General features: G+C 48.0%; 1 protein-coding gene across 10 annotated transcripts in view; it reads left to right on the top strand.

Moving 5' to 3' along the window:
• The first annotated feature begins 6336 nt into the window (after positions 1 to 6336).
• STX2 (syntaxin 2) overlaps positions 6337 to 24296 on the top strand; it is a 51987-nt gene continuing 34027 nt past the window's right edge. For 3 of the 10 annotated variants that reach the window (XM_032244450.1, XM_032244464.1, XM_032244457.1), the window contains exons 1-2: positions 6337 to 6541; positions 18742 to 18816. In XM_032244450.1, coding sequence (XP_032100341.1) covers positions 6512 to 6541; positions 18742 to 18816 — 105 coding nt within the window. In that variant the 5' untranslated portion in view covers positions 6337 to 6511. Of the gene's footprint in view, positions 6542 to 9431; positions 10046 to 11665; positions 11953 to 18366; positions 18638 to 18741; positions 18817 to 24296 lie in introns of those variants that run through there. The other 7 variants (XM_032244436.1, XM_032244429.1, XM_032244424.1 and 4 more) reach the window with 6 other exon arrangements.

Genomic DNA, 24296 nt, shown 5'->3' with positions numbered 1-24296 from the left:
CTCCTGGGGACTCTCCACCAGAAAAGGGAAGACAGCCCCTGAGGGGCACGCGTGCAGTTTCCTACACACCCTGCGCGTGCTCACTGTTCCGGCGTGATGAAAGCACTACCCATGCAGGCAGCCCACCCCAAGGAAAGACTCACGGGAAAGGGTCACCAGATGCCAGAGGTGGGCCAGCAGAGAAGGTCCTAGGGTCACACTTACATGGGGCACTTGGCCTTCATGGGGCCTGCTTGGGTCTCTTCCAAACCTACTTTCCTTTCTTTCCTGCTCTAAAGCTTTTTTTTTTTTGAGATGGAGTCTGGCTCTGTTGCCCAGGCTGGAGTGCAGTGGCACTATCTCAGCTCACTGCAACCTCCGCCTCCCAGGTTCAAGCGATTCTCCTGCCTCAGCCTCCTGAGTAGCTGGGACTACAGGTGCGCACCACCACACTCGACTGATTTTTGTATTTTTAGTGGATACAGGGTTTCACCATGTTGGCCAGGATGGTCTCGATCTCTTGATCTCGTGATTCACCAGCCTTAGCCTTCTGAAGTGCTGGGATTACAGGCATGAGCCACTGTGCCCGGCCCCTGCTCTGAAGCTTTTTAATGAACTTCCACGCCTGCTGTGAAACTTGTCTTGGCCTTTTTCTGCCTTATGTCCCTCAGTCAAATTCTTTCTTCTGAGGAGGCAAGAACTGAAGTTGCTGCAGGGCTGTGGGGTAACTCGGCAACCCGAAAGCCTTCCGTCTGTAGAGAGCCCGTCACAATGAGCACATGGCATGTCGTTGTCCATTTTCTGTCTTCCTTTTTCCTCTCTAAGATTGTGTACTGCAGGGGAGGACACCTTTTGAGTATGAAGTTCAATTCACAATGACACCCCTTTCTTTGAGAACAGCCTCCAACCGTAATTGGGGTGGCCACTACCTGAACCTATATATATATATATATATATATATATACACATATACATATACATCATATACATCATATACATATACATATACATATACATATATATGTGTGTGTGTCTATATGTGTATATATATAGTATGTATATACAATATATATATAGTGCATGTGTGTATATTGGTATGTATATACTATACACGTAGTGCGTATGTGTGTGGGTGTATTTTTTTGAGATGGAGTCTCTGTGGCCAGCCTGGAGTGCCATGGTGGGAGTGCCTGGAGTCCTCAGCCTCCTGAGTAGCTGGGACTACAGGTGCACGCCCCCATGCCCAGCTAATTTTTGTGTTTTTAGTAGAGATGGGGTTTCACAATGTTGGCCAGGATGGTCTCCATCTCTTCACCTTGTGATCTGCCCACCTTGGCCTCCCAAAGTGCTGGGATTACAGACTTGAGCCAGCGCACCCGGACATATGTATATTTTTTTAAAGACAGGGTCTCACTCTATTGCCCAGGCTGGAGTGCAGTGGCACAATCACAGCTTACTTCAGCCTTGCCCTCCTGGGCTCAAGCAATCCTCCTGCCTCAGCCTCCTGGGTAGCCTACAGGCACATGCCACCATGCCCAGCTAATTTTTAAAAACTTTTTGCAGAGACAGGGTTTTGCTATGTTGCCCAGGCTCCAGTCAGATCTTCTCAGGAATGAAAACTAGCCCTTTCTTTGTTTCTCTTTTCCCCTCCCTTTCTTCCTCCCTGCATCCCTCCTTCCTTCCTTCCTTCTCTTTCTTTCTCCTTTCTTTCTTCCTTCTTTCCTTTCTCCTTTTTTCCTTTCTTCCTTCCTTTCTTCCTTTTCTTCTTCCTTCCTTCCCTCTTTCCTTTCTTCCTTCTTTCCTTCTTCCTCTTCCTCTTTCACTTTTTCTTTTCTTTTTTCAGTTTTTAAAGGCTTTATTATTCATTTTTTAGAAACAGGGTCTTGCTCTGTGGGTATGGCTGGAGTGCAGTGGCATGATCACAGCTTACTGCAGCCTCCAACTCCTGGGCTCAAGCGATCCTCCCACCTCAGCCTCTGTGTATATTTCATTCAGTGTTAGTGTGTGGCTGTTGTGATGGTGTTTTGAACCCACTGCTGTGATCTGACTGATGTTTTGACCCCCAAGACATCTCGACTGTGTATGTATGTATGTAATGTAAACAAAATAAAGTACATATTAATATTTACAACTTCATTTTTTTTCCTCTGGCAGAATAAGGAAAGTTTTGGGTTTGGGGGATGGTGGGCTCATTTCTGTGGTTCCTGTGCTTTGGGAGGCTTGAACTCCTTGAGCCCGGGAGTTCAGTGAGCTATGACTGTGCCACCGCACTCCAGCGTGGGAGACAGAGCAAGACCCTGTCTCAAACAAACAAACAAAAAGTTTTGGTTGCCAACTCAACACCATCCAGCTGCTGCCAATATTATTATATGTTTTAGAAAAATCCATTGGGGGAGAGGGAGAAACGAGGGAGGGCCCGTACTTACTGGAGAGGAATAATTAAAATGGTGGTGGCTGAGGCAAGGCAGCTGAAAGAAAAGTGCTTGCCCACTGGGGGGTCCAGGAGGTTTTTTTGTTTATTTTTTTTTTTTTTGGAGATGGAGTCGCTCTGTCGCCCAGGCTGGAGTGCAGTGCAGTGGCGCCATCTCAGCTTACTGCAACCTCTGTCTTCCCTCCCAGGTTCAAGCAATTCTCTTTCATCAGCCTCCTGAGTAGCTGGGATTACAGGCACCCGCTACCACAACCAGCGAATTTTTGTATTTTTGGTGGAGATGGGGTTTCCCTTGTTGGTTAGGCTGGTCTTGAGCTCCTGATTTCAGGTGATCCATCCATCTTGGCCTCCAAAAGTACTGGAATTACGGGCGTAAGCCGCTGCACCCAGACTGAAAAAGGGTATTATGGAAGCTTTGGGGAGTACAACATGGAAAACTTGAAAAGTATAGAAGATTCAGCACCATAGGAAAGAGAAAAAGAAATAAAACGAAGGAGAATTTTAAGAGGGAACCTATGGATTATAAATTAATCTATGTTAGTATTCTTTGGGATACCTTTAAAAGATTGGAATCACTTTTATTTTTATACTGAAATCAATAAATTTTTGTTTTTATACTGACACCAGAAAGTTTTCTTGAAGAAAAGTATTTTCTAGAGACTTTGTTAAGGTATAATTTAACGCTCTGCTTTTCTGCATAACATCGTAGAAAGATCCCAATGTCTGCCATTCTCATTTATTTGCAAATAGGTTTATCTTCAGAGCATGGCGCTGGCACGGAGGTGGTTATTTCTGCCGCCCTGGATCCCTCTGTCCTTGTCCAGGTGTCAGCAGGACCCCCTTTCTTGCTCCGCCATTGCTTTCAATTCTAGGCCTTCAGGTGGGCACTTCCGGTCTGGGGTTGAGGGGCACAGCCTACTGAACAGTGATTGACTCAGTAGTATGCAAATGAGCCAAGTTAGTGCAATCAGATTGAGATTTGGGACTCACGTGGTAGTTACTTGGAAAATGTGTTGTTTTTCTTTTCGTTGGCACTTGAACCTGGCCAGGGCTCAGTGCTGGGAGAAGCTGAGTCTCAATGAAATGGTCTGGGTACCTGGATCAAGCCGGCTTATTGCTACTGGAAGATAGCTAACTGATAGAGGGATCAGTTTTTCCCATGTACATTTGACAGCCAAGATCTTCTTTATTAATCAGTTCATCAATATAAACATTTACTCATTATAGCTTCTAGCCTGGGAGGGTATTTGTGTATTCTGTGGCTGGGTGCAGGCTAATGTAAGGGAATGGTTTCTTTCTTACCCAGTGCAGTTTCTCCAGGCTACATTCTGTACATCTAATGTCGCTAAGATTTGATTCTTACAATCCCAGCACTTTGGGAGGCTGAGGCGGGTGAATCACCTAAGATCAGGAGCTCGAGACCAGCCTGATCAGCATGACGAAACCTCATCTCTACCAAAAATACAAAAATTAGCCGGGCGTGGTGGCATGTGCCTGTAATCCCAGCTACTCAGGAGGCTGAAGCAGGAGAATCGCTTGAACTTTGGAGGCGGAGGTTGCTGTGAGCCAAGGTCACGCCATTGTACTCCAGGCTGAGTGACAAGAATGAGACTCCGTCTCAAAAAAAGAAAAAGATTTGATTCTTACATCAAGTTTTAAAGCACCAGTGTTGCAGTATGCATGTTTAGACATAGTTAATTTTTATTTTACTGATGTTTCCCCCCAAGCTTAATGTTCCAAGAGGTTTTGTTTGTGTTGCTTTTGTCACTGTTGCTAACCATACATACATTTTCAATTCCATTTTAAAATTTGCAACAAATGTTACCATGCATGGTTTAACTTTTTTATTGCATGTTAATTATTTCTGAGAGCAATAAGCATTATAAAATGATTAAATATTCATGATTTATATTTATTGTTGGATTAAGAGGTATTAGTAGGGCAAGTCACAATCTCTCCAGGCACAGCAGCATCAAAACGGGAAAGTCAAAGCATTTTGACTTGAAGGCTTTTTTCATCACCATTTCATAGAAAGGAAAACTGAATCTTCACGACATTAATCTCTTCGAAATTACACAGAGAGCAAATGGCAGAACTGGCATTGGAAGCCAGGTTTAACATCCATTCTTTTATTCTACAAATATGTACTGAATACCTATGACATGCCGTAAACTTTGTAGGCACTGGAGACACAATGAATGAAACAGGTCAAAATCCCCGTTCCCTTGGGCCTTATATTTTGGAAGTAGCCTACCTCATAGTCTGTAATCTCCACTTCAGCCTCTCCTTGGTCACAGCCCGTCCTTCATAGGTTGTAACCAGTTGGAGACCTCTGAAGGGCACCTACGGGGTGTTACCAAATTCTTTGAGGTTGAAAAAACCCGAAAGAACATTGGGATGGGGGCTCTCGAGCCACTTGTTCAAGCTCGCTCCCCCTCTGCAGAGTGTTCTTTCACTTCCGTAAATCTGTGCTTTCGTTACTTCTTTCATTGTTTTGTTTTTTGTTGCTTTGTTCGTGTGTTTTGTTCAATTCTTTGTGTGTGAGGCACCAAGAACCTGGACAACTCTCCGTCAAGAGCTTCCATCGGGTAACAGAACCACATCACACCTAGAACCACATCCAAAACGTTCTCTTTTTTCTGTGTAGCCTGTTCTCAAGTAGATTACTTAGGGCTGCCTTCTCATGAGATCGAAGCCACCTCCTCCTGGAGGCAGTAAAGACTTTAACCTTGTTTAAAAAGAAGTTTGGCCTTGCTTTCTCCTCCTGGAAGGCAATCTTTGTTTGCCTGGGAATCTTCAGCTAGCCAGAGAGCAACAGTGTGATTTAGGGCTTAACGCCAGGCTTTTAAACCCCAGGCTTGGGATTACATGGATATCACTTAACCAGGAGGCTGATATCAGCTACGAGAGCAATCAGTCAATCACACACACGCAATGGAGCCCAGTAAAAGTTCTGCACACTGCAGCTAAGTGAGCTTCCCTGGCTGGCAGTACTTGGTGTGTATGGCCACATATCAGTGCAGGGCAACTAATGAGGCCTGACTCCACAGGGAGAGGATTATGGGAAGACCTCAAAGCACCACGCTCCAATCCCCAGGCTCCCCCACTGCCCTTCTTCCTTGGCTGATGTTAATCTGCATCATTTCCCTGTAAGAAACCATAGCTGTGAGTACAGTAATTTTTAGTGAATTCTGTCATCCCTTCCAGCAAATTATGGAACTTGAAGGTGGTTTTGGAAATCCCCAGAACTTGCAGTCGGTGTTGGAGGCGACGGTGGCCTTGGGGACTGTTTCTCCAACCTGTGTAGTTCACCTAAGCTCCTGCACCTTCATGACGACCTCTCTGCCAGTCCTTCTCTGTGCCCATGCCCCCATTTTCTTCCATTATGTATTTGTCTGTGTCTGTATTGCCTGTCTCTCCTGCCCAGAGCTGCATCCCAGGGCTGGGCCTGCGGGTGCTCTTCACGTTACCTCCCCCTGCCATGTTATGTTTCTTAAGCATCATGTGTGTTACATGATCCCTTCTCCTTCATTCACACCCCAGGCTGGGCGTGGACCCCAAGAGAAGGTTCGGCATGTGTATTAACCAAAGCTGCACCCAGCTCATTCTGGGAGCTTTGCTCTTTGTCACTATTCGTTGAATGATCTATATTTGAATAAATAAAATAATGGGTGTGAAAGCATAAGAGCAGATCAAGAAGGGACAAACAGCACCTGTAGCTCTCCTGCCAGCCTGGTGCTCGGCTGGGCCCCGCCCCTCCCCGCACAGGCCCCGCCCCTCCCCACACAGGCCCCGCCCATCCCCGCACAGGCCCCGCCCCTCCCCGCACAGGCCCCGCCCCTCCCCGCACAGGCCCCGCCCCTCGGGGGGGCTCCCGCAGGAAAGCGCCTCCGCCTTGTGGGTGGGTGCGGGGCGCGGCGCAGGCCGGGCATGCGCAGAGCGCGCGGGGCGAGGTTGCCGTGGCAGCGCCGGCTCCCGGGAGGGCGGCGGGCGACGGGCCGGGACCGCGGGGCCTGAGGCGGCGACCCGAGAGCCCGCTGCCCGGCCGGAGGCGGCTCGGAACAGGCTTGAGCGGCGGGGCGCGCGGCCCGGCGGGCGGGGATGAGGGACCGGCTTCCAGACCTGACGGCGGTGAGCCGCGGCCGCGGGTAGCGGTTCAGGCCCGGCCGGGGCGGGGTCTAGAGGGCGGGCGGGGGCTCGGGGTGTCCTGGGCGGGGCTCCGGGGGGGTCCCAGGGCGCGGGTCTCGAGCGTGCTGGGGCAGGGGCTGCGGGCAGGGGTCTCGGAGAGTCCTGAGAGGGGGCTCCGGGCGGGGTCCCCAGGGCGGGGTCCCCAGGGCGGGGGTCTCGGGGAGTCCCGAGAGGGGGCTCCGGGCGGGGTCCGCAGGGCGGGGGTCTCGGGGAGTCCCGAGAGGGGGCTCCGGGCGGGGTCCGCAGGGCGGGGGTCTCGGGGAGTCCTGAGAGGGGGCTCCGGGCGGGGTCCGCAGGACGGGGTCCCCAGGGCGGGGATCTCGGGGAGCCCTGAGAGGCGGCTCTGGGCGGGGTACGCAAGAGCCGGGGTACGCAGGACGGGGTCCCCAGGGCGGGGTCTTGGGGCAGGCGGGCCGGGGACTCGGAGCGTTCGGGGTCAGGGGTCCCTGGGAGTCCTATGGTGAGGGCTCCTGGCCTGGTTCCCCAGGGCGGGGTCTTCGAGCTTCCTGGGCTGGTCCTCAGGGCCGGTTGGGGCAGGAGGAGGGGAGGGGAGGGTCCCGGCCTTGACCCCGTCTCCAGGAGGGGCTCCCTGTCTGTCACTCCACCAGCCGGATCCCACCGGCCTGTTGTCTGCCCCTCGGGGTCTCCGCAGCGGGTGTCAGCCCCGGGGAGCAGGCCGGGTCCTCTTGCTCGCTGCTTTATCCCTTGGGCTTCACGCAGGACCCTGCACCCAGCTGGAGGCAACAGATGAATGAGAAATGTGGGCGCCTTAAGAGTGCTGGGTGCTTGGGGTGGGGCGAGCGCCAACAGCAGCCGGTGTCTGGTCTCCCCAGTAGTTTGCTTTGGGAACTGGACTTGTGTATGTTGACTCTGAACACACCTCCCGCCTCCAGCCAGCGGAGCACACAGGGGACTCGGCGGATGGCACAGCAAATTACTGTTTACTTTAGCAAGGGAAAAGCAGGTCGCTGAAAACTTTGGAAGGATTTTGATGCATTCTCACTTGTAACGGTGACAGGACTGTGCATGTGACAGTGAAGCTGTAGCGATGGTCGTGCCCTTTCCAGGCTTGTCTTGCCCAGGACGGCTTAGGGCAACGGTAGTAATTATGACTTTCCCTTTACAATGCGGGTACCAGTTCATGCTGCGTGCGTACACAGATGCGGCCGCGGGCTCACGCTGCGTGCGTACCCAGGGGCGGCCCTTGCTCTGTAAGTTGTTGGTAGCCTCAGAACAGGGGTGCCAAGGCCCACAGCCCTGCAGCAGTCATTGCATGTACTGAGTGATGCTCTCTCCTCTGCTAGAATGCAGCTCTTATGTACCCCCGAGTGGGAGAATAGAGAAAATAGCCACTTCATCGTTATCTGTGTTCTGTGGTTCAGATGAGGAGCTCTGGTTGAGAAAGGCAATGATTTCATCCTTAGGTTCATGGAAATTATGCTTTATATTCATTCCAAGGAATTTTCTTCACAGTGATTTTTCTTCCTTTCCTTTTTTATTAATGGACACGTATTCCCAGCGGTCCACGGATCAACATCATGTTAAACACAGCAAATTACTGTTGTGTTGTCTTACCCAGTAGCTTATGGTGGATCGCTTGAGGTCAGGCATTGGAGACCAGTCTGGCCAACGTGGTGAAACCCTGTCTCTACTAAAAATACAAAAGGTAGCTGGACATCCTGGCGCACTCCTGTAGTCCCAGCTACTCTGGAGGCTGCAGCTTGAACCCGGGAGGCTTGCCGAGAACCGAGATCACACCACTTCACTCTAGTCTGGGCCACAGAAAGAGACTCTGTCTCAAACAACAACAATAACAAAAACTAGCCAGGTGTGGAGGATCGCACATGTAGTCCCTGCTGCTCAGGAGGCTAAGCTAGGAGGATTCCTTGAGCGCAGGAGATAGAGGCTGCAGTGAGCCATGACTGTGCCATGCGCCTGCACTCCAGCCTGGGTGACAGAGTGAAACACTGTCTCAGAAAAAAAAAAGTTGCTGAACGTCATTGAACGTGAGAGCTGTAACTATTTTAGCAAAAGATGGCCACATATATGTGTTGGGGAATAGTAGAAAGTGCCTTTTCTTGGCTTATTGAATAGCAAAAAGTAAATAAGGCAATTATTTGTCACTCAGTTTCTGTATATCGCAGCCCTTCCTGATCCTGTTAGTGAGAACATGTACATCAGTTTTCTCTAGAATGCTAGAGTTAGAAGTCATCTTATCTAGTTCAGTACCATCCTGCTTTAGATGCAGCCACTGAGCAGCCGGGAGAGTAAATCCATGGAAGTTTCCACTTCTGGAATCTTGGGCAAATACTTTTTAAACCTCTCAAAACTTTTTCTTGTATGTACAAGTGGGGACAATGATATCTCTCTTATCCACCTCACAGAGGGAGTTATAAAGCATAAACTTATGTAACGTTTGAAGCTCTAGGAGAAGGTGGGAGGGAGAAAGTGCTATGTAATTATAAGTGCTATTAATATTTGCCAGATTTTTTTGTTTTTAGGAAGTTACAAAAAGCAGCCTTCTGTCTGGAAGCGGTGGCTCTCACCAGTAGTCCCAGCACTTTGAGAGGCTGAGGTGGGCGGATCGTTTACGCTCAGGAGTCTTCACAAAAAAACATACAAAAAATTAGCTAGGTGTAGTGGCGTATGCCTGTGGTCCCAGCTACTCAGGAAGTGGGAAGATTGCTTGAGTCCGGGAGGCGAAGGTTGCAGTGAGCCAAGATTTTGCCACTGCCCGCCAGCCTGGGTGACAGACAGCCTGAGAACCTTTCTCAAAAAAAAAAAAAAAAAAAAAAAAAAAAGAAAAAAGAGCCACCTTCTCACTAGTTTAAAATAGTTAAAACTTAATTTGAAGTTTAATTACTTTTAATATTTAAAAAACCAACTTAAAGTTACCAGGTACAAGTTTTTTCCTCTTAGGAAATGTGTCCTTTTCAAGTAGCTCTTAGGGTAGTTGAATGTGTATTCACAACTGTGCTTCTAAATTGCTGGTGTTTTTTTCTAGGTAAAGTTTAATATTTTGTTGGTTAAAATGCCTCATCTACAGTGTCCATGTTAATAAAATATTTGTGACGCTTCTAAAAAGTTTCTTTAATTAGCTGTTGTTGCTTGTTCCTGAGAAAAATGTACTTCTGATAATTACATGGAAAGGTCTTAAAACTTAATTTGCTCAGTACAATTTGTATTGACAGGTTTAGTTTCTACCAGTCATTTGGGCATAGAAAGTTTACGTGACTTGGTCCAGATCTCCTAGACTCCAAATCCAGAAAGATATTTCTGATTTACAGAAAGTAAAAGACTCGCTCATCCAACAGGTACTTGAATGTCAGGTCTCTACCAGCTCCTATGCTGGGAGCAGAGAGGCGCGGCAGTCAATTGAGTGCGGGTGCTGATGCATGCAGCCTGGGAGGAAGAGTGACGGAGGTGTAATGAAATTCCTTGTAGGATGTAAGCAAAACGGAATGGCTCTTCTGTAAGATAACAACCCCAAACGTTTACTTACTTTTAAACTAAGTTTATGCCCGTTGATATATTTATTACAGTGAAGAATAGAGAAACTATCCATTTCATCTGTGGGTATTGTTTGCATGATATTAACAATAAATAGTAGCTATAGCTATGTGGTGTTCTTAGTACACCTAAAAGAAATGAGAACATTATTTTTCATCCTCGGTTCAAGGTGATGAATTGCAAATATAGTCTCTCTCTTTTTTTTCTTTCTTTGAGACTGTATCTTACTGTATCACCCTGGCTGGAGTGCAGTGGCACAATCACGACTCAGTGCACCCTTGACCTCCCAGGCTCAAGCCATCCTCCCACCTCAGCCTCCCAAGTAGCTGGGACCACAGGCGCATGCCACCACGTCCAGCTAATTTTTGTACTTTTTATAGAGATGGGTTTTCGCTGTGTTGCCCAGGCTGGTCTTCACCTCTGTAGCTCAAGCAATCCACCTGCCTTGGGTTCCCAAAGTGCTGGGACTTCAGGCGTGAGCCACCACACCCGGCCTGCAAATGTGATTTCTTAAAGGGCGGGAAACACTGCTAAGATATTTTTAAAAAGTTAATTTTTGACAGCTCATGTTTGCACATGTGGTGCAGAATATTGTATAGTGAAGATTCAGGTTCCAATTTATAAAATAAGATCAAAAAACTTAATTGGAACTTAAAATACTAAGAATTTCATATAAATATAATTTTCTATATGCATATATTTATAGTTTAGAATTTCATAATTTATGCAATCCTGCCAAATTTTTATATTTTATGTGTTCTCAAATGGTTCCTACAATTGGAATCTATAGTTTCTCTATTCTTAACTATAATAGGCGTACTCATTTGTAGATATAAACATGTCCTTTGGTTTGAAGAGCAAAATAACTTTAAAAAATATCTGAGCAGTGTTTCCCACTCTTTAAGAAATCATATTTGCAGGCCGGGCATGGTGGCTCACGCCTGAAGTCCCAGCACTTTGGGAGCCAAAGACGGGTGGATTGCTTAAGCTCCACAGGTGAAGACCAGCCTGGGCAACACAGCAAAACCACATCTTTATAAAAAATACAAAAATTAACTGGGTGTGGTGGCACAGATTAATCACTTCTTGTTTTTAATGTGGGGTCTATTTTGAATTTAAGGAGTAGAAAATCTAAGAAATAATGGATCCGTAGAAGAGGTCCCCAGGAGCACACATCTGTCCCCTTGTGGTTGTGGCAGGTTCACTCCTGCCTCTGGACTGATGTGTCCCCCACCTCGCGCCCTTGCAGTTACTACGCCCTTTGTCTGAACTACTGGACTTCTCCCTCAGCACATTCTCTCTTGCCTTGCACCTTTTTTTTTTTTTGAGGCAGAGTCTCACTCTGTTGCCCAGGGTGGAATGCAGTGAGGACTATCTCAGCTCACTGCAACCTCTGCCTCTAGGGTTCAAGCAGTTCTTCCGCCTCAGCCTCACAAGTACCTGGGATTACCAGCATGCATCACAACACCCGGCTGATTTTTGTATTTTTAGTAGAGACGGGGTTTTACCACATTGGCTAGGCTGGTCTCGATCTCCCGATCTCCGGTAATCTGCCCGCTTCGGCCTCCCGAAGTGCTGGGATTATAGGTGTGAGCCACCGTGTCCAGCCTCACACCCTTTTTGGTCTCAGGTTAGGCATCACCAGGAAGCCTTCCTGCCTCCCTTTCCTCGTACGTTCCAGAGATGGCCCATCTGATCTTGGAACATTCTGAACACAGATGCAGTCCTGCTTTTTCCTGCACCCTTCCCCCGGCTCATCAGCCTTTTTAGGGCAGACGCATGCTGTCCTTTGTGCTCTGAAGCCTCAGTATTCTGCATGGCGCCTGATCCAAAGCACCTGCCAGGTATTCATTGAATCAGTGTGTTTCCTGAAAATACCTATGGTGAGACAAACGTAGATGCCACTGGAATCTCTTGTTTTCAAGACCTTTTGGTTAAAAGGAACAGAAACCCGTCAACCAAAGCAAAAAAGGGAGATTTATGAAAAGATAGAGCGGACTGGGGTGGCTGACAGCTGTAATCCCAGGACTTTGGGAGTCCGAGTTGGAAGGATCACTTGAGGTCAGGAGTTGTAGACCAGCCTGGCCAACATGGCACAACCTCATCTCTACTAAAGATGCCAAAATTAGGTGGGCTTGGTAGTGGGTGCCTGTAATTTCAGCTTGGGAGGCTGAGGTGAGAGAATCGCTGGAACCTGGGAAGCGGAGGTTGCAGTGAGCCAAGATGCTGCCACTGCACTCCAGCCTGGGCGATAGTGAGAATCCATCTCTTAAAAAAAAAAAACGTAGAGGGATTTCTCCCAGATCTTGAGGGCCTGTGGTACCGTCAGCCCTCACGAGGGATGAGGTTAGGATGCCGCAAGCCACCCAGGCCATTCCTGTCCTTGTGTCTTGCCCATTTTGCGGTTGCCGGGCCTCAGTCTGTGTGTGTGTCTGTTGTTGTTTCTTGGTTCCTGTCATTTGTGTGTGCTTTCTCCACTCTCCTCCCCCTTGTCTGTGTCGGCCCTTCTCTTTCTCTTCATTCATTGTCATTCATTTGTTTGTTGGCCTGATCATCACCGACTGGCAGTGTGTGCCAGGCACTGCTGTGGGCAGGATGGCTGGGTTGTGCAAAGATAGAAGTCCTTGCTCTCATGGAACTTGCAGTTGGGAGATAGCCAGCCAGCTAAGCAGATGAATAAAGTATCTTTTGCAGCCGGGCGCGGTGGCTCAAGCCTGTAATCCCAGCACTTTGGGAGGCCGAGGTGGGTGGATCACAAGGTCAAGAGATCGAGACCATCCTGGTCAACATGGTGAAACCCCGTCTCTACTAAAAATACAAAACATTAGCTGGGCATGGTGGCACATGCCTGTAATCCCAGCTACTCAGGAGGCTGAGGCAGGAGAATTGCCTGAACCCAGGAGGCGGAGGTTGCGGTGAGCCGAGATCGCGCCATTGCACTCCAGCCTGGGTAACAAGAGTGAAACTCCGTCTCAAAAAAAAAAAAAAAAAAAGTATCTTTTGCAGTCCTTGCTGTGAAGGAAATGTGCAGAGTGAGGGTGTGGGTATGGCTGCCTTGGATAGGCGGGTCAGGAGGCCACCCTGTGAGCTGAGCTGTGGATAAGAAAGTGGCTGGGGGAGGGCGCCCTGGGCAGAAGCCACAGCGAGTCTGGAGGCCCAGGGTTGGGAGCAAGGTCATACAAAGGACAGATGCTGTTGGTGGTGAGTGGATGGTCAGTGGTGTGTGGAGGTGAGACATGAATTAGCTGGAGAGGTCGTCTGGAGCCATGTCACGTGAGTTTCTCTTTGTCTCCGTGACTTGGTGCATGGGGGCTGCCCCCAGCTCCCGAGTTTAAATGCTCCCTAGTTCAGGCTCTCCTGGCTTCATTGTGTCAGTTCTGAACCTCATTCCTGGGGTGAGGTCATGTGCTGGGCCCTTGGTAGCTCAGGGTTAGCCTGGCAATGTCTCATGTCCACATGCCATGCTGGGGGCATGTGATGTATTGCAACTACTTTGGAGAGCAATTTGGCATTGTTTAGTGAAGCTGAAGATGCTTAAACCACATGGCTCGGTGGTCCTCTCTGCATATGTGTGTATGCACCAGAAAACCATCCTAATGTGCATGTGGAGACACGCAGGAATGTGGTTTTATTGTGTTATTGGTAATGGCAAAATCTTAGGCACAGTAGGAGCCTGGATGAATGCATCGTGGCTTTTTATGTAAGGGAGTGTACGCAGCAGGTGAGATGAATGTATGATGTTGAACCGTACGGTGTGGTTTCACCTGACACTAGAGTAATATGTCCGAGTGGAGAAATCTGAATGTATCGCTGAGAGAAAAAACCAAAACGATTACATTGCAGAGGCAGGCTGGGCACAGTCACTCATTCCTGTAATACCAGCACTTTGGGAGACCGAGGTGGGAGGATTGCTTGGACCCAGGAGTTCAAGGCCAGCCTGGGCAACATGGCTAGACCTCATCTCTAAAAATAAGATGTGTGTCTGTAGTCCCAGCTACTCAGGAGGCTGAGGAGAAGGGATCACTTGAGCCCAGGAAGTTGAAGCTGCCATGAGCTATGATCACACTACTGCACTCCAGCCTGGGTGATAGAGCAAGCCCTTGCCTCAGAAGAAGAAAAAAAATTGCTGAAGTATAATACTATTTACATAAAGCTTAAGAGCCGGTTAAAAAGTATTTATATAATATTAATAATGGAAACAAGTGTTAGTAAAAATACAACAAAAATGAAAAAATGTAACATTTTATCATAGGGTATAAAAGGGTAATTAACTATACAAAAATATGAGAAAGTAGGTAATGTTTAGCACCATAATTACAAACTGGCCCACAGTCAGCTTTTACATATTTATTTATTTTTTGAGACTAGGTCTCTGTCTGTCACCAGGCTGGAGTCCAGTGGCACAATCACTGCTCACTACAGCCTCAGCCTCCAGGGCTCAAGGGATCCTCACAAGTGTGCACCACCACACCTGGCTGATTTTTGTATATTTTGTACAAAAAATGGGGTATCCCCATGTTGCCCAGACTGGTCTCAAACTCTGGAGCTTAAGTGATACTCCCAGTTAAGCCAAAGTGCTGGGATTTCAGGCATGATGGCCACACCTGGCCAGCTTTTACCTATGTTTAACTACAAGTATTCGTTTTTTACCCAAGTGATTTAATTGTGAAAAATCGGTCAAAGTATTCTGGCAACATAGCACTAAATCCACTAGCTATGTGTCAAGGTTTTTCATTTATTTGCCCACAATTATTATGTGTGTGGAGGGTTTTTAGCATGTATATGTGAGCGACATGCAGCAAAATCCCAGGCTTCTGCCCAGCTTTGGATTCTGCCATTTGTGGTGATTCAGCTTCTGTCGAATTATAAATGATTGTTGCGGTGGCAAATTACTGTTTTCTTTTAAATAGTCTCTAAACGGGGAAACTACCTGCTACCTGTTCCTGACAATAGTATTCATACAGAAGAATTGTGATTTTTACTGTAATGCTATTTTTAAGAGACTTCTGTTAACATTTAACAGAAAAGGAATGTTGCCATTTGAATGTTTATCCTGTACTTTGGCACTTTGGAAATCAAGTATGTCACGTAGGAGAGTATTCCCTGGCTTTTAGTAAACATTTGCCACAAACAGTCGGTTATTTACGATAAATACCCTCTCATAATCCTGGCTGTTGTACAGCTGTTGCCGTCTCAGCATCAGAGACCGAACATGGACATTCACTGAAGAAAGAATGTAGCTTAGGTGTAAAGCCAAAAGTAGTGCTTTGGTGTCATTTTTTTGTTTTTGTTTTTATGAATGGAAAAGCAAAGACAGTACTATTGGGTCTGTTTCCTGTTATCTCATCAGTTTTGAGAGTTCCAGGTGGAATTAAGACATGTAAGTCAAGGCTTAGGAATAAGAAATAAGACAGTAGAGGAAACATATTCCTAGTCATGTGGATATTTCCTGGTCTGCAGGTAGAGAAACACATTGTTTACCAGCAAGCCAATGACTCTGAGCAAAAATAACTGAACAAAATCCATCCGTGTTGTGGATTCAGAGTGGAGGAGGATTGAGCCTCTGTGATTGTTGACACCACGCCACTGTAGGGGGTGCACGCAGAGCATGGGAAGGTCACCGTAGGAACCTGGCTCACTTCCGGAGGGGAGCACTGGGATGGGTGCAGTCTCTTTCCTGGGGAGCATTGGGATGGGTGCAGCTTCTTTCCTGGGGGGCGCTGAGTGAGTGCAGCCTCTTTCCTGGGGAGCACTGGGGTGGGTGCGGCCTCTTTCCTGGGGAGCACTGGCGTGGGTGCAGCCTCTTTCCTGGGGAGCACTGGGATGGGTGCAGCCTTTTTCCTGGGAGCACTGAGAAGGATGCCGCCTCTTTCCTGGGGAGCACTGAGAAAGGTGCAGCCTCTTTCCTGGGGAGCACAGGGATGGGTGCCGCCTCTTTCCTGGGGGAGCACTGGGATGGGTGTAGCCTCTTTCGTGGGGAGCACAGGGATGGGTACAGCCTCTTTCCTGGGGAGCACTGGGATGGGTGCAGCCTCTTCCCTGGGGAGCACTGAGATGGGTGCGGCCTCTTTCCTGGAGAGCACTGGGATGGGTGCGGCCACTTTCCTGGGGAGCACTGAGATGGGTGCGGCCTCTTTCCTGGAGCCACAGGGTAGTCCCCACAGTAGCATCTGCCCCACAGGATTTGTTTCTAGCTGGCCTGTCGTGTTGGTGTGGGAAGTGGTGGGTGTCCACCAGAAACAGACAGGCTGTGGCTGGGCCATTGTTGAGCCTGTGTGATGGCAACAGGGGTCTCACCATTAGCATTCCTTCTACTTTTGTATATGTTTATGGTTTTCCAAACAAACAAAAATGAGGCGGCTTTGAACCTAGAACCCAGAGTTACTGGCAGAGCAGGGAGGTATAAGCTGCCCTGAGAGCCGTGTGTCCCTCCAGTGGGGGTGAAGCACTTCCATCACCCCGGGCTCAGGGCTTAGGGCCACAGGCGCAATCTCTAGCCCAGTCTCAGCCCTGCTCCCCTCCCCCTGCCCCATGTGTATTTGGGTGAATGCACAGTCAGTCAGTGACTTAATGCCATGATGATCCCAGAGCTGAGAAGACAAGGCAGATGGCCACATGGAAGCAGTGAGACCCCGTGTCCAGCTAGTGGGATTAAGTGAGCACTTGGAAACAGGGAGGCAGCAGGCTGTGGGCCCGAGAGGCGGGGCTGGGCATGCACATGGGAGTAGAGCCTTTTTCTAAGAGAGTGGGTGCCAGCAAGGGGGGCCTGCAGGCCTGGCTGCAGGGCTGCTGGGGCTTGGCAGCACTCCTCCCCCATCCCTCTTCTCCCATGTAGAGTGTGCTTGTTAGAGCTTGGAGTGTGGAGTGGAGTCATGGCCTCAGGCCGCTCCTGCTCTGTGGTCCGCTGCCGAGTGACCCCTGCATGTTTCAGCTCCTCACTGGCAACATGGGGACCATCAAATTAATGAGAACATGCGTGTATTTCAAATTGCCCCCCACTCATGAACTGGAGGTAAAGGACTGCTCTTACTATCTTTAAGAGGGTCAACATACTACAGTTGTTAAGACAGGGAGTTTCGTAAAGTCAGACAGACCTGGCTTCAGCTACTGGTTTGGCACCTCTCAGCTCTGAGACCATAACCGCTGAGCATGTGTCTACTCTCTGAAATAGAGATGCCAGTACCTGCCTTATGGTGGGGTGAAGCGGGCGGGACCAGGAGGATTGACAGATAAGGCACCTGGCTTGCCTCCTGTAGTCCCCAGTCACCGGCACTCAGTAGCCTTTAGCCTTTTCTTTTGCGTTGAGTGGTGTGAAATCTTGGAGAAGAGTGTTAAGCTATGTGGGTCTGTCTCATGTTAGTTTCTGCTGCTTGTCAGTTGATTGCCATTTTGCCTTTGCTGATTTGCTTAGAATTAAGAGTGTACGGGCTGTGTGGGGTGGCTCACGCCTGTAATCCCAGCAATTTGGGAGGCTGAGGCAGGCAGATTGCCTGAGCTCAGGAGTTCAGAACCAGCCTGGGCAACATGGTGAAACCCCATCTCTACTAAAAATACAAACAATTAGCTGGGTGTGGTGGCAGGTGCCTGTAATCCTAGCTATTCAGGAGGCTGAGGCATGAGAATTACTTGAACTCGGGAGGCGGAGGTTCCAGTGAGCCAAGATCCTGCCACTGCACACTCCACACTCCAGCCTGGGTGACAGAGCGAGACTTTGTCACTCCCCAAAAAAGAGTATGGACTAGAAATAATTTTATTAATAAAAGCCTTTATTGATTTATGTATTAATGTTACCCATGAAAGTAGTGTCTCCTTATAGAACACTGGTAAAGATCTCATCCTTAGAGTCTTCCGATGGAGACGGGACAATCCTATCTCTATTTAATGGACAGGAGGCAGAGACTGAGACAAGCTAATGGGCTGCTGGGGAGGAGGCAGGAGCCCAGGCCTTCAGCTCCTGTTCAGTGGTTTTGCTTCTGGATGATGCTGGGGGTTATTTTTTTGTTTTTGGTTTTGTTCGTTTGTTTGTTTTTGTTTTTAGAGACAGGGTCACTGCAGCCTCAATCTCCCAGGCTCAGGCATCCTCTCACCTCAGCCTCCCAAGTAACTGGGACCACAGGCATGTGTCACCATGCTTGGTTAGTTTTTTGTAGAGACGGGGTTTCACCGTGTTGCCCAGGGTGGTCTTGAACTTCCGGACTTAAGCAATCTGCCTGCTTCAGCCTCCTAACGTGCTGGGATTACAGGTGTGAGCCACAGTGCCCAGCCAGTGTTTTGACTGTTTATGGAAAATATGCAACGCAAGCAGTTTCACTTCTTGAGGGTAAAACTAGCTTGTGTTATATTGACTGACATAGTGAAAATGAAATGATTCTAAAGTAGCTTAGTTCTGAGAAATCCAACCCTTGTTTCTCCCCAGGTCCTCCAACCTTCCTGGCTGCCTCAGCCAGCACCTGTTGTGTTGAAAATGTTGCGGGAGTTCATTTGGGGTAGAGAGTGGCAGCTGCTGGTTTGTTACAATTTGGTGCCCTAGTGAGTTGAGATCCTGTGGGTATTGAACTGTTTTTGTTTTTCAGTTCGCTATTTGTGCCCACATACACATTTTAAAAATTGGAATTTTCCATTTTTCATTGTAGTGTAGGAAGAATGATGATGGAGACACAGTTGTTGTGGTTGAAAAGGACCATTTCATGGAGGATTTCTTCCATCAGGTAAGAACGTTTAATGGAACCCAGTCATTGCCTGCCTCCCTCCGTCCCTCCCTCCCTCCCTCCTTTTCTTTTTCTCTTTCTTTTTCCTTTTTTCTTTTTCTTGTTTGTGGAGACAGAGGCTCGCTCTGTCACCCAGGCTGGAGTGCAGTGGCACAATCTTGGCTCACTGCAACCTCTGCTTCCCAGGTTCAAGTGATTCTCTTGCCTCAGCCTCCCAAGTAGCTGGGACCATAGGCTGGCGCCACCATGCCCGGCTAATTCTTTTTTTGTATTTTTAGTAGAGACGGGTTTCACTGTGTTGCCTAGGCTGGCTTCAAACTTCTGAGCTTGAGCAATCTGCCTGCCTCAGTCTCCCAAAGTGGTGGGATCACAGGCGTGAGTCCCCGCCCCGGCGACTTTCTTCTTTAAACGTTTATATCAATATGATTGTGCATTTGTCATATTTCAAATAATACTTCAGCTAATATTTTTAAAAGTTATAGTTTGAGTTACATAAGTTCTCTGGAATTTTTACTATGATCACAATGTTAGTTAATAATGAGAAAATTACAAATCATCATTCCTGATGCAGCCTGGGAGGGAACTGGGTGCGGATGGTAGAACTGTGCACGTGGCCTTGGTGTGGGCCGGGGCGGTGCCTGCAGGGCCCTCTGGGGGTGGCGCCCACTTCTCCCCCCTGTTGGTGGCTGCTGCAGGAGCACCTCATCCTTGCAGGCTGCCTTAGGGAGGTCCTGCCACACCCCTTAAGAGAGTTTTACAGAGGCCTCCCTGCAAGACCAGCAGTGTCTCAGAACGAGGCCTCCTTGGTTCTTCAGGAAGTGGTGGTTCTGGCAGTAGAGGTGGCACCTGGCTGTGGGCGCAGGGGTCAGGTGCGTGGCTCCCGCCAGCACTGCCACCCTCCACCGGTGGGAGTGAGGTCTGAGGGTGCGCATAGAGCAGAGGGCTGAGGGTCTGAAACTGGTGACTGATGAACTGTACGTGAGCTCGGGCAGAAGACTCAGAAGGGAAGTTGCAGGTGACCCAGTGGCTGGTATTTTAAGACGTGGAAGCCTTCCAGCACGGGGCACGGTGGCCTGCCAGTGCCAGGCTCCTGTCTGAGGTGTGAGCCTCCCCTCCTGCTCATCTCCCAGTGCAGCCCTTGCACTTAGGCCCTACTGAAATTCTCAGACCTGAGGACTGTTTGATCTCATGTGGCACCACTGAGTCACAGAACAAATGCACTGACTTTGTTAAATATGAAGAAACAAAAACACACGTCCGTTGGATTTTTTAATGACGAAACCTTCATGGCAGGACTTGCTTTGATTATGCTGAATCTCATGGGATAGTTTTACTTGACAGTCTCAACTGGTCTGTCAGTTCCTGGATTTGAAAATTTTTAATAGGTTTATAAAAATATATGAAAAGTTACTAGGTTTTCATCTTCAGCCAGAATTTCTTTAATAGCTCACGTAAGCCTAGTCACAGGTTTTCAGGTATTTATTAGTTGCTGCTGTTACTGAATGGAAAAAGCCATGAGATTAAATTGTTAGCTACAGGGAACTTCCTTTAAGCTATAAAGGAGTTAAGATACTGGGATTTCCTGATTTCATTTCTTTTTAAATTGTCTTTAGCCTTCCTGCCCCTTTTGTCAAATTATTTTTCTGATTTTATTTCTTTTACTTGGTTGCTTAACTCTTCCATGAAAGTTCTTTGTAAAAATGTATTTATTTAATTAATTGATTAATTTATTTTTGAGACAGAGTCTCACTCTTTTGCCAGGCCAGAGTGCAGTAACACGATCTCAGCTCACTGCAATCTCTGCCTCCCGGGTTCAAGTGATTCTCCTGCCTCAGCCTCCCCAGTAGCTGGGACTACAGGTGCCCGCCACCACACCTAGCCAATTTTTGTACTTTTAATAGAGACGGGGTTTCACCATGTTGGCTAGGATTGTCTCGATCTCTTGACCTGGTGATCTGCTCGCCTTGGCCTCCCAAAGTGCTGGAATTACAGGCTTGAGCCACCGCACCCGGCCAAAAAAGGTGTTTATTTTAAAGAATCTCCTGCCATTAAATATTGCATTTAATAGAAAAGTTACATAGTTCAGCGCGGGCGTGGTGGCTCATACTTGTAATCCCAGCACTTTGGGAGGCCAAGGCAGGTGGATCAACTCAGGTGAGGAGTTCCAGACCAGCCTGGCCAACATGGTGAAACCCTGTCTCTACTAAAAATACAAAAACTAGGCAGGGATGATGGCGGGTCCCTGTAATCCCAGTTGCTTTGGAGGTTGTGGCGGGAGACTTCCAGAACCCAGGAGGTGGAGGTTGCAGTGAGCTGACATCATGCCATTGCACTCCAGACTAGGCCACAGTGAGAGACTCCATCTCAAAAAAAAAAAAAACGGAAAAAGAAAAGTGACATTGTGCAATTCACTGACTGTCATTAAGCTGTGGTCTTTCTGTGCCAGTCGTCTTTGCTGCTGGCATCTCAGGGCATGTGGGAAACAGGTTAGCCGTGCTGTAGGAAGGCTTGCCCAGTGCTTGTCCTCACTGGGTTCTAACTTCAGCTCGAGCTTTCATTTGTTAAATAGTCGATTTATTTTGCACGTAATTTCTGTGATGACTTCTTAGACTAATGCAGAAGCAAATAATGCTTGTTAATGTAAACTCAGCTTTAGAAAATGGCATTCTGATCTTTAATATCACATTGAAGTTTGCAAGAGAAATGGGTGTCGTACATGACAAGTGTTGGTTAGACACTAAAACTGTGCTCTTGAAGGGTGGCCAGGGAAGCTCCTCTCTGTGAAGATGATTTATAACAGAGAGAAAATTTATAACGGAGCAAAAGAGACCCCCTGCTATTTTAGTCCCGGACTTAAAATGGTAGCTGGCCGTGTTCTCTCGGTGCCTCTCTGGGTGCTGGGCGTGTAGCCCTGCAGCTTCCTGCTCCTCTGGAGCCACACAGGGCTTGGGGTTAGCAGTGCTATAGATTGGAGAACTTTCCAAGAGTTATTATTTTTTTTAAAACTTTCTGGCATATGTGTATTATTTTAGAAACAGTACTTTTTCTTCTTTCTTCTTTTTTTTTTTTTTTTTTGAGACAGAGTCTCGCTTTGTCGCCCAGGTTGGAGTGCAGTGGCGTGATCTCGACTCACTGCAGCCTCCTCTTCCCAGATTCAAGCAGTTCTCCTGCCTCAGCCTCCTGAGTAGCTGGCACTACAGGTGCCTGGCTAACTTTTGTATTTTTTAGTTGAGATGGCATTTGCCCATGTTGCCCAGGCTGGTCTTGAACTTTTGACCTCAAGTGATCTGCTCATCTCAGCCTCCCAAAGTGCTGGGATTACAGGTGTGAGCCACTGCTCCCAGCCTTTGTGATTCTTTAATACTTAGGCTTTTCAAATCTGGCCTGGGGCTTGGCCTAGGGTCCCTGGTGTCCCTAAGACCTTTTCAAGAGGTTTCTGTGGTCAAAGCTCTTTTCAAAGTAATACTAAGATGATGATTTGCATTTTCATTCTTTCGTGACTGCATGATGATGGAGTTTCTCAGAGCCAGCACACCAAACCTCAAAGTATGAGGATCAGGGTGCCTTCTATTAGGCCACTCATTAGATTTACAAAAAATGCAAATCACTGCCCTTGTTTCCACTGAGTGTTTGGAGAGTGATTTTTCACGGAAATGTGTTCTTTACGTGTTCATGTGTGTCACCTTCCTGCTGCTGTAACATCACCAGTCATCGTGCTTCAACAACACATTCATCGCCGCCTCCTAGTTCCAGGTGCTGGAGAGGCCTGAGTGCGGGCAGGGAGGAGCTGTGAGCCTCCTGGAGCCGCTGCCCTCTCTCCAGCTTCCACGGGTGGCCTGTGTTCTTGGGCCACGGTGCTTTTCTCCGTCTTCAAAGCCATCACTCCGGCTGCTGTTTTCAGTATCAAGTCTCCTTTTTCCGACATTGGTCCTCTTGCCTTGTCTTACAAGGACTCCTGTGGTTCCATTGGGCCACCCAGATAATCCAGGGTAGTCTCCCATCTCAAGACTCTACTTGGTCACATCTGCAAGGTTCCCTTTGCCATGCAAGGTGACATATTCACAGGCTCCAGGATTAGGATGTGGATTGTGCCACAACATGTCATGGTTAATAATTGCTGCCTTTTTTAAAGAGCAGGGTCTTGCTCTGTTGCCCAGGCTGGAGCATAGTGGTGCAATCACAGTTCTGTCCAGTCTCAACTACGTGGGCCCAGGAGATCTTCCTGTCTCAGCCTCCTGAGCGGCTGGGACTGCAACTGCAGCCATGCACCATCATGCCTGGCTAGTTTTCTTTTTCTTTTTTTTTTTCAGTTTTTGTAGAGTTGGGTTCTCTCTATGTTGCCCAGGCTGGTCTTGAATTCTTGGCCTCAAGTGATCCTTCTGCCTTGGCCCCCAAAGTGCTGGAATTACAGGCATGAGCCCTGTACCTGGCCTGTAATTACTGTTTTAAAATGAGGAAGGAGGGAGGCACTTGGGACATCAGCCCATTTATGCCTAGTGCCCCATTACTGGGATGCCAAGCTTGTGCGACTGCATTACATCCTGCTGCTCACGGCCATCTCCGACATCTGATTTTTCACACAAAAAATTGCAGCCTCTGGCATGAGTGGGTTAACGAGGACCTGCCTGGAGAACCCAGGATAATTTCCCATCTCAAGAGCCTTAGTTTAGTCACAACTGCGAAATATCTTCTGCCATAGAAGGTAACGCACAGATCCCAGAGATTAGGACCTGAACATCTGTGGGGTCATTATTCAGCCTACCACAGAGGTTTTTGAAGATAATGTGATAACTCCCTCCAGATAAATCTTGCTAATGAGTACATTACACTTAGAAACAAATATTAAGTAGCTTAAACATTTAGAGGTCAAAGATGACAAATATGAACGCTTGGCTGTCTGAGCTGTAGATGCCCCCTCCCATAAGAGTGTTATTATTATTTTCTGTATTTTTTGAGACAGAGTCTTGCTCTGTTGCCCAGGATGGAGTACAGTGGTGTGATCTCAGTTCATTGCAACCTCCACCTCCTGAGTTCAAACGATTCTTGAACCTCAGCCTCCTGAATAGCTGGGATCACAGGTGTGAGCCACCTCACTCAGCTAATTTTTGTATTTTTAGTAGAAAAGAGGGTTCTCTATGTTGGCCAGGCTGGTCCTGAACTCCTGGTCTCAAGTGATCCGCCTCCCTTGGCCTCCCACAGTGCTGGGATTATAGGCGTGAGCCACTGTGCCCACATGTTTGATGGGCTTACTTCCTGGGTATACTGAGAATGGGTATTAGTAGTAGTGTGCTTCTGATTGGTCCCATCTGTGTCATGCTTGGGACTTGACTAGACATTTTTACAACCTGATAGGTTTTGCCGGTGAATTTTGATTGGTGCTGCTTTAAGTACGAAGGTAGAAATAGTCATAGGGTGTATCTTTATTTTTTAAATTTAATGATACCAGTGTAAGAATGGGAGAGGCTTTTATTTCTTGTGTG

This window comes from Sapajus apella, unplaced genomic scaffold, assembly GCF_009761245.1.
Source record: "Sapajus apella isolate SASKATOON/1434 unplaced genomic scaffold, GSC_monkey_1.0 scaffold2, whole genome shotgun sequence".
Taxonomy (NCBI): Eukaryota; Metazoa; Chordata; class Mammalia; order Primates; family Cebidae; genus Sapajus; species Sapajus apella.
This window is presented reverse-complemented; position numbering and strand designations above follow the sequence as displayed.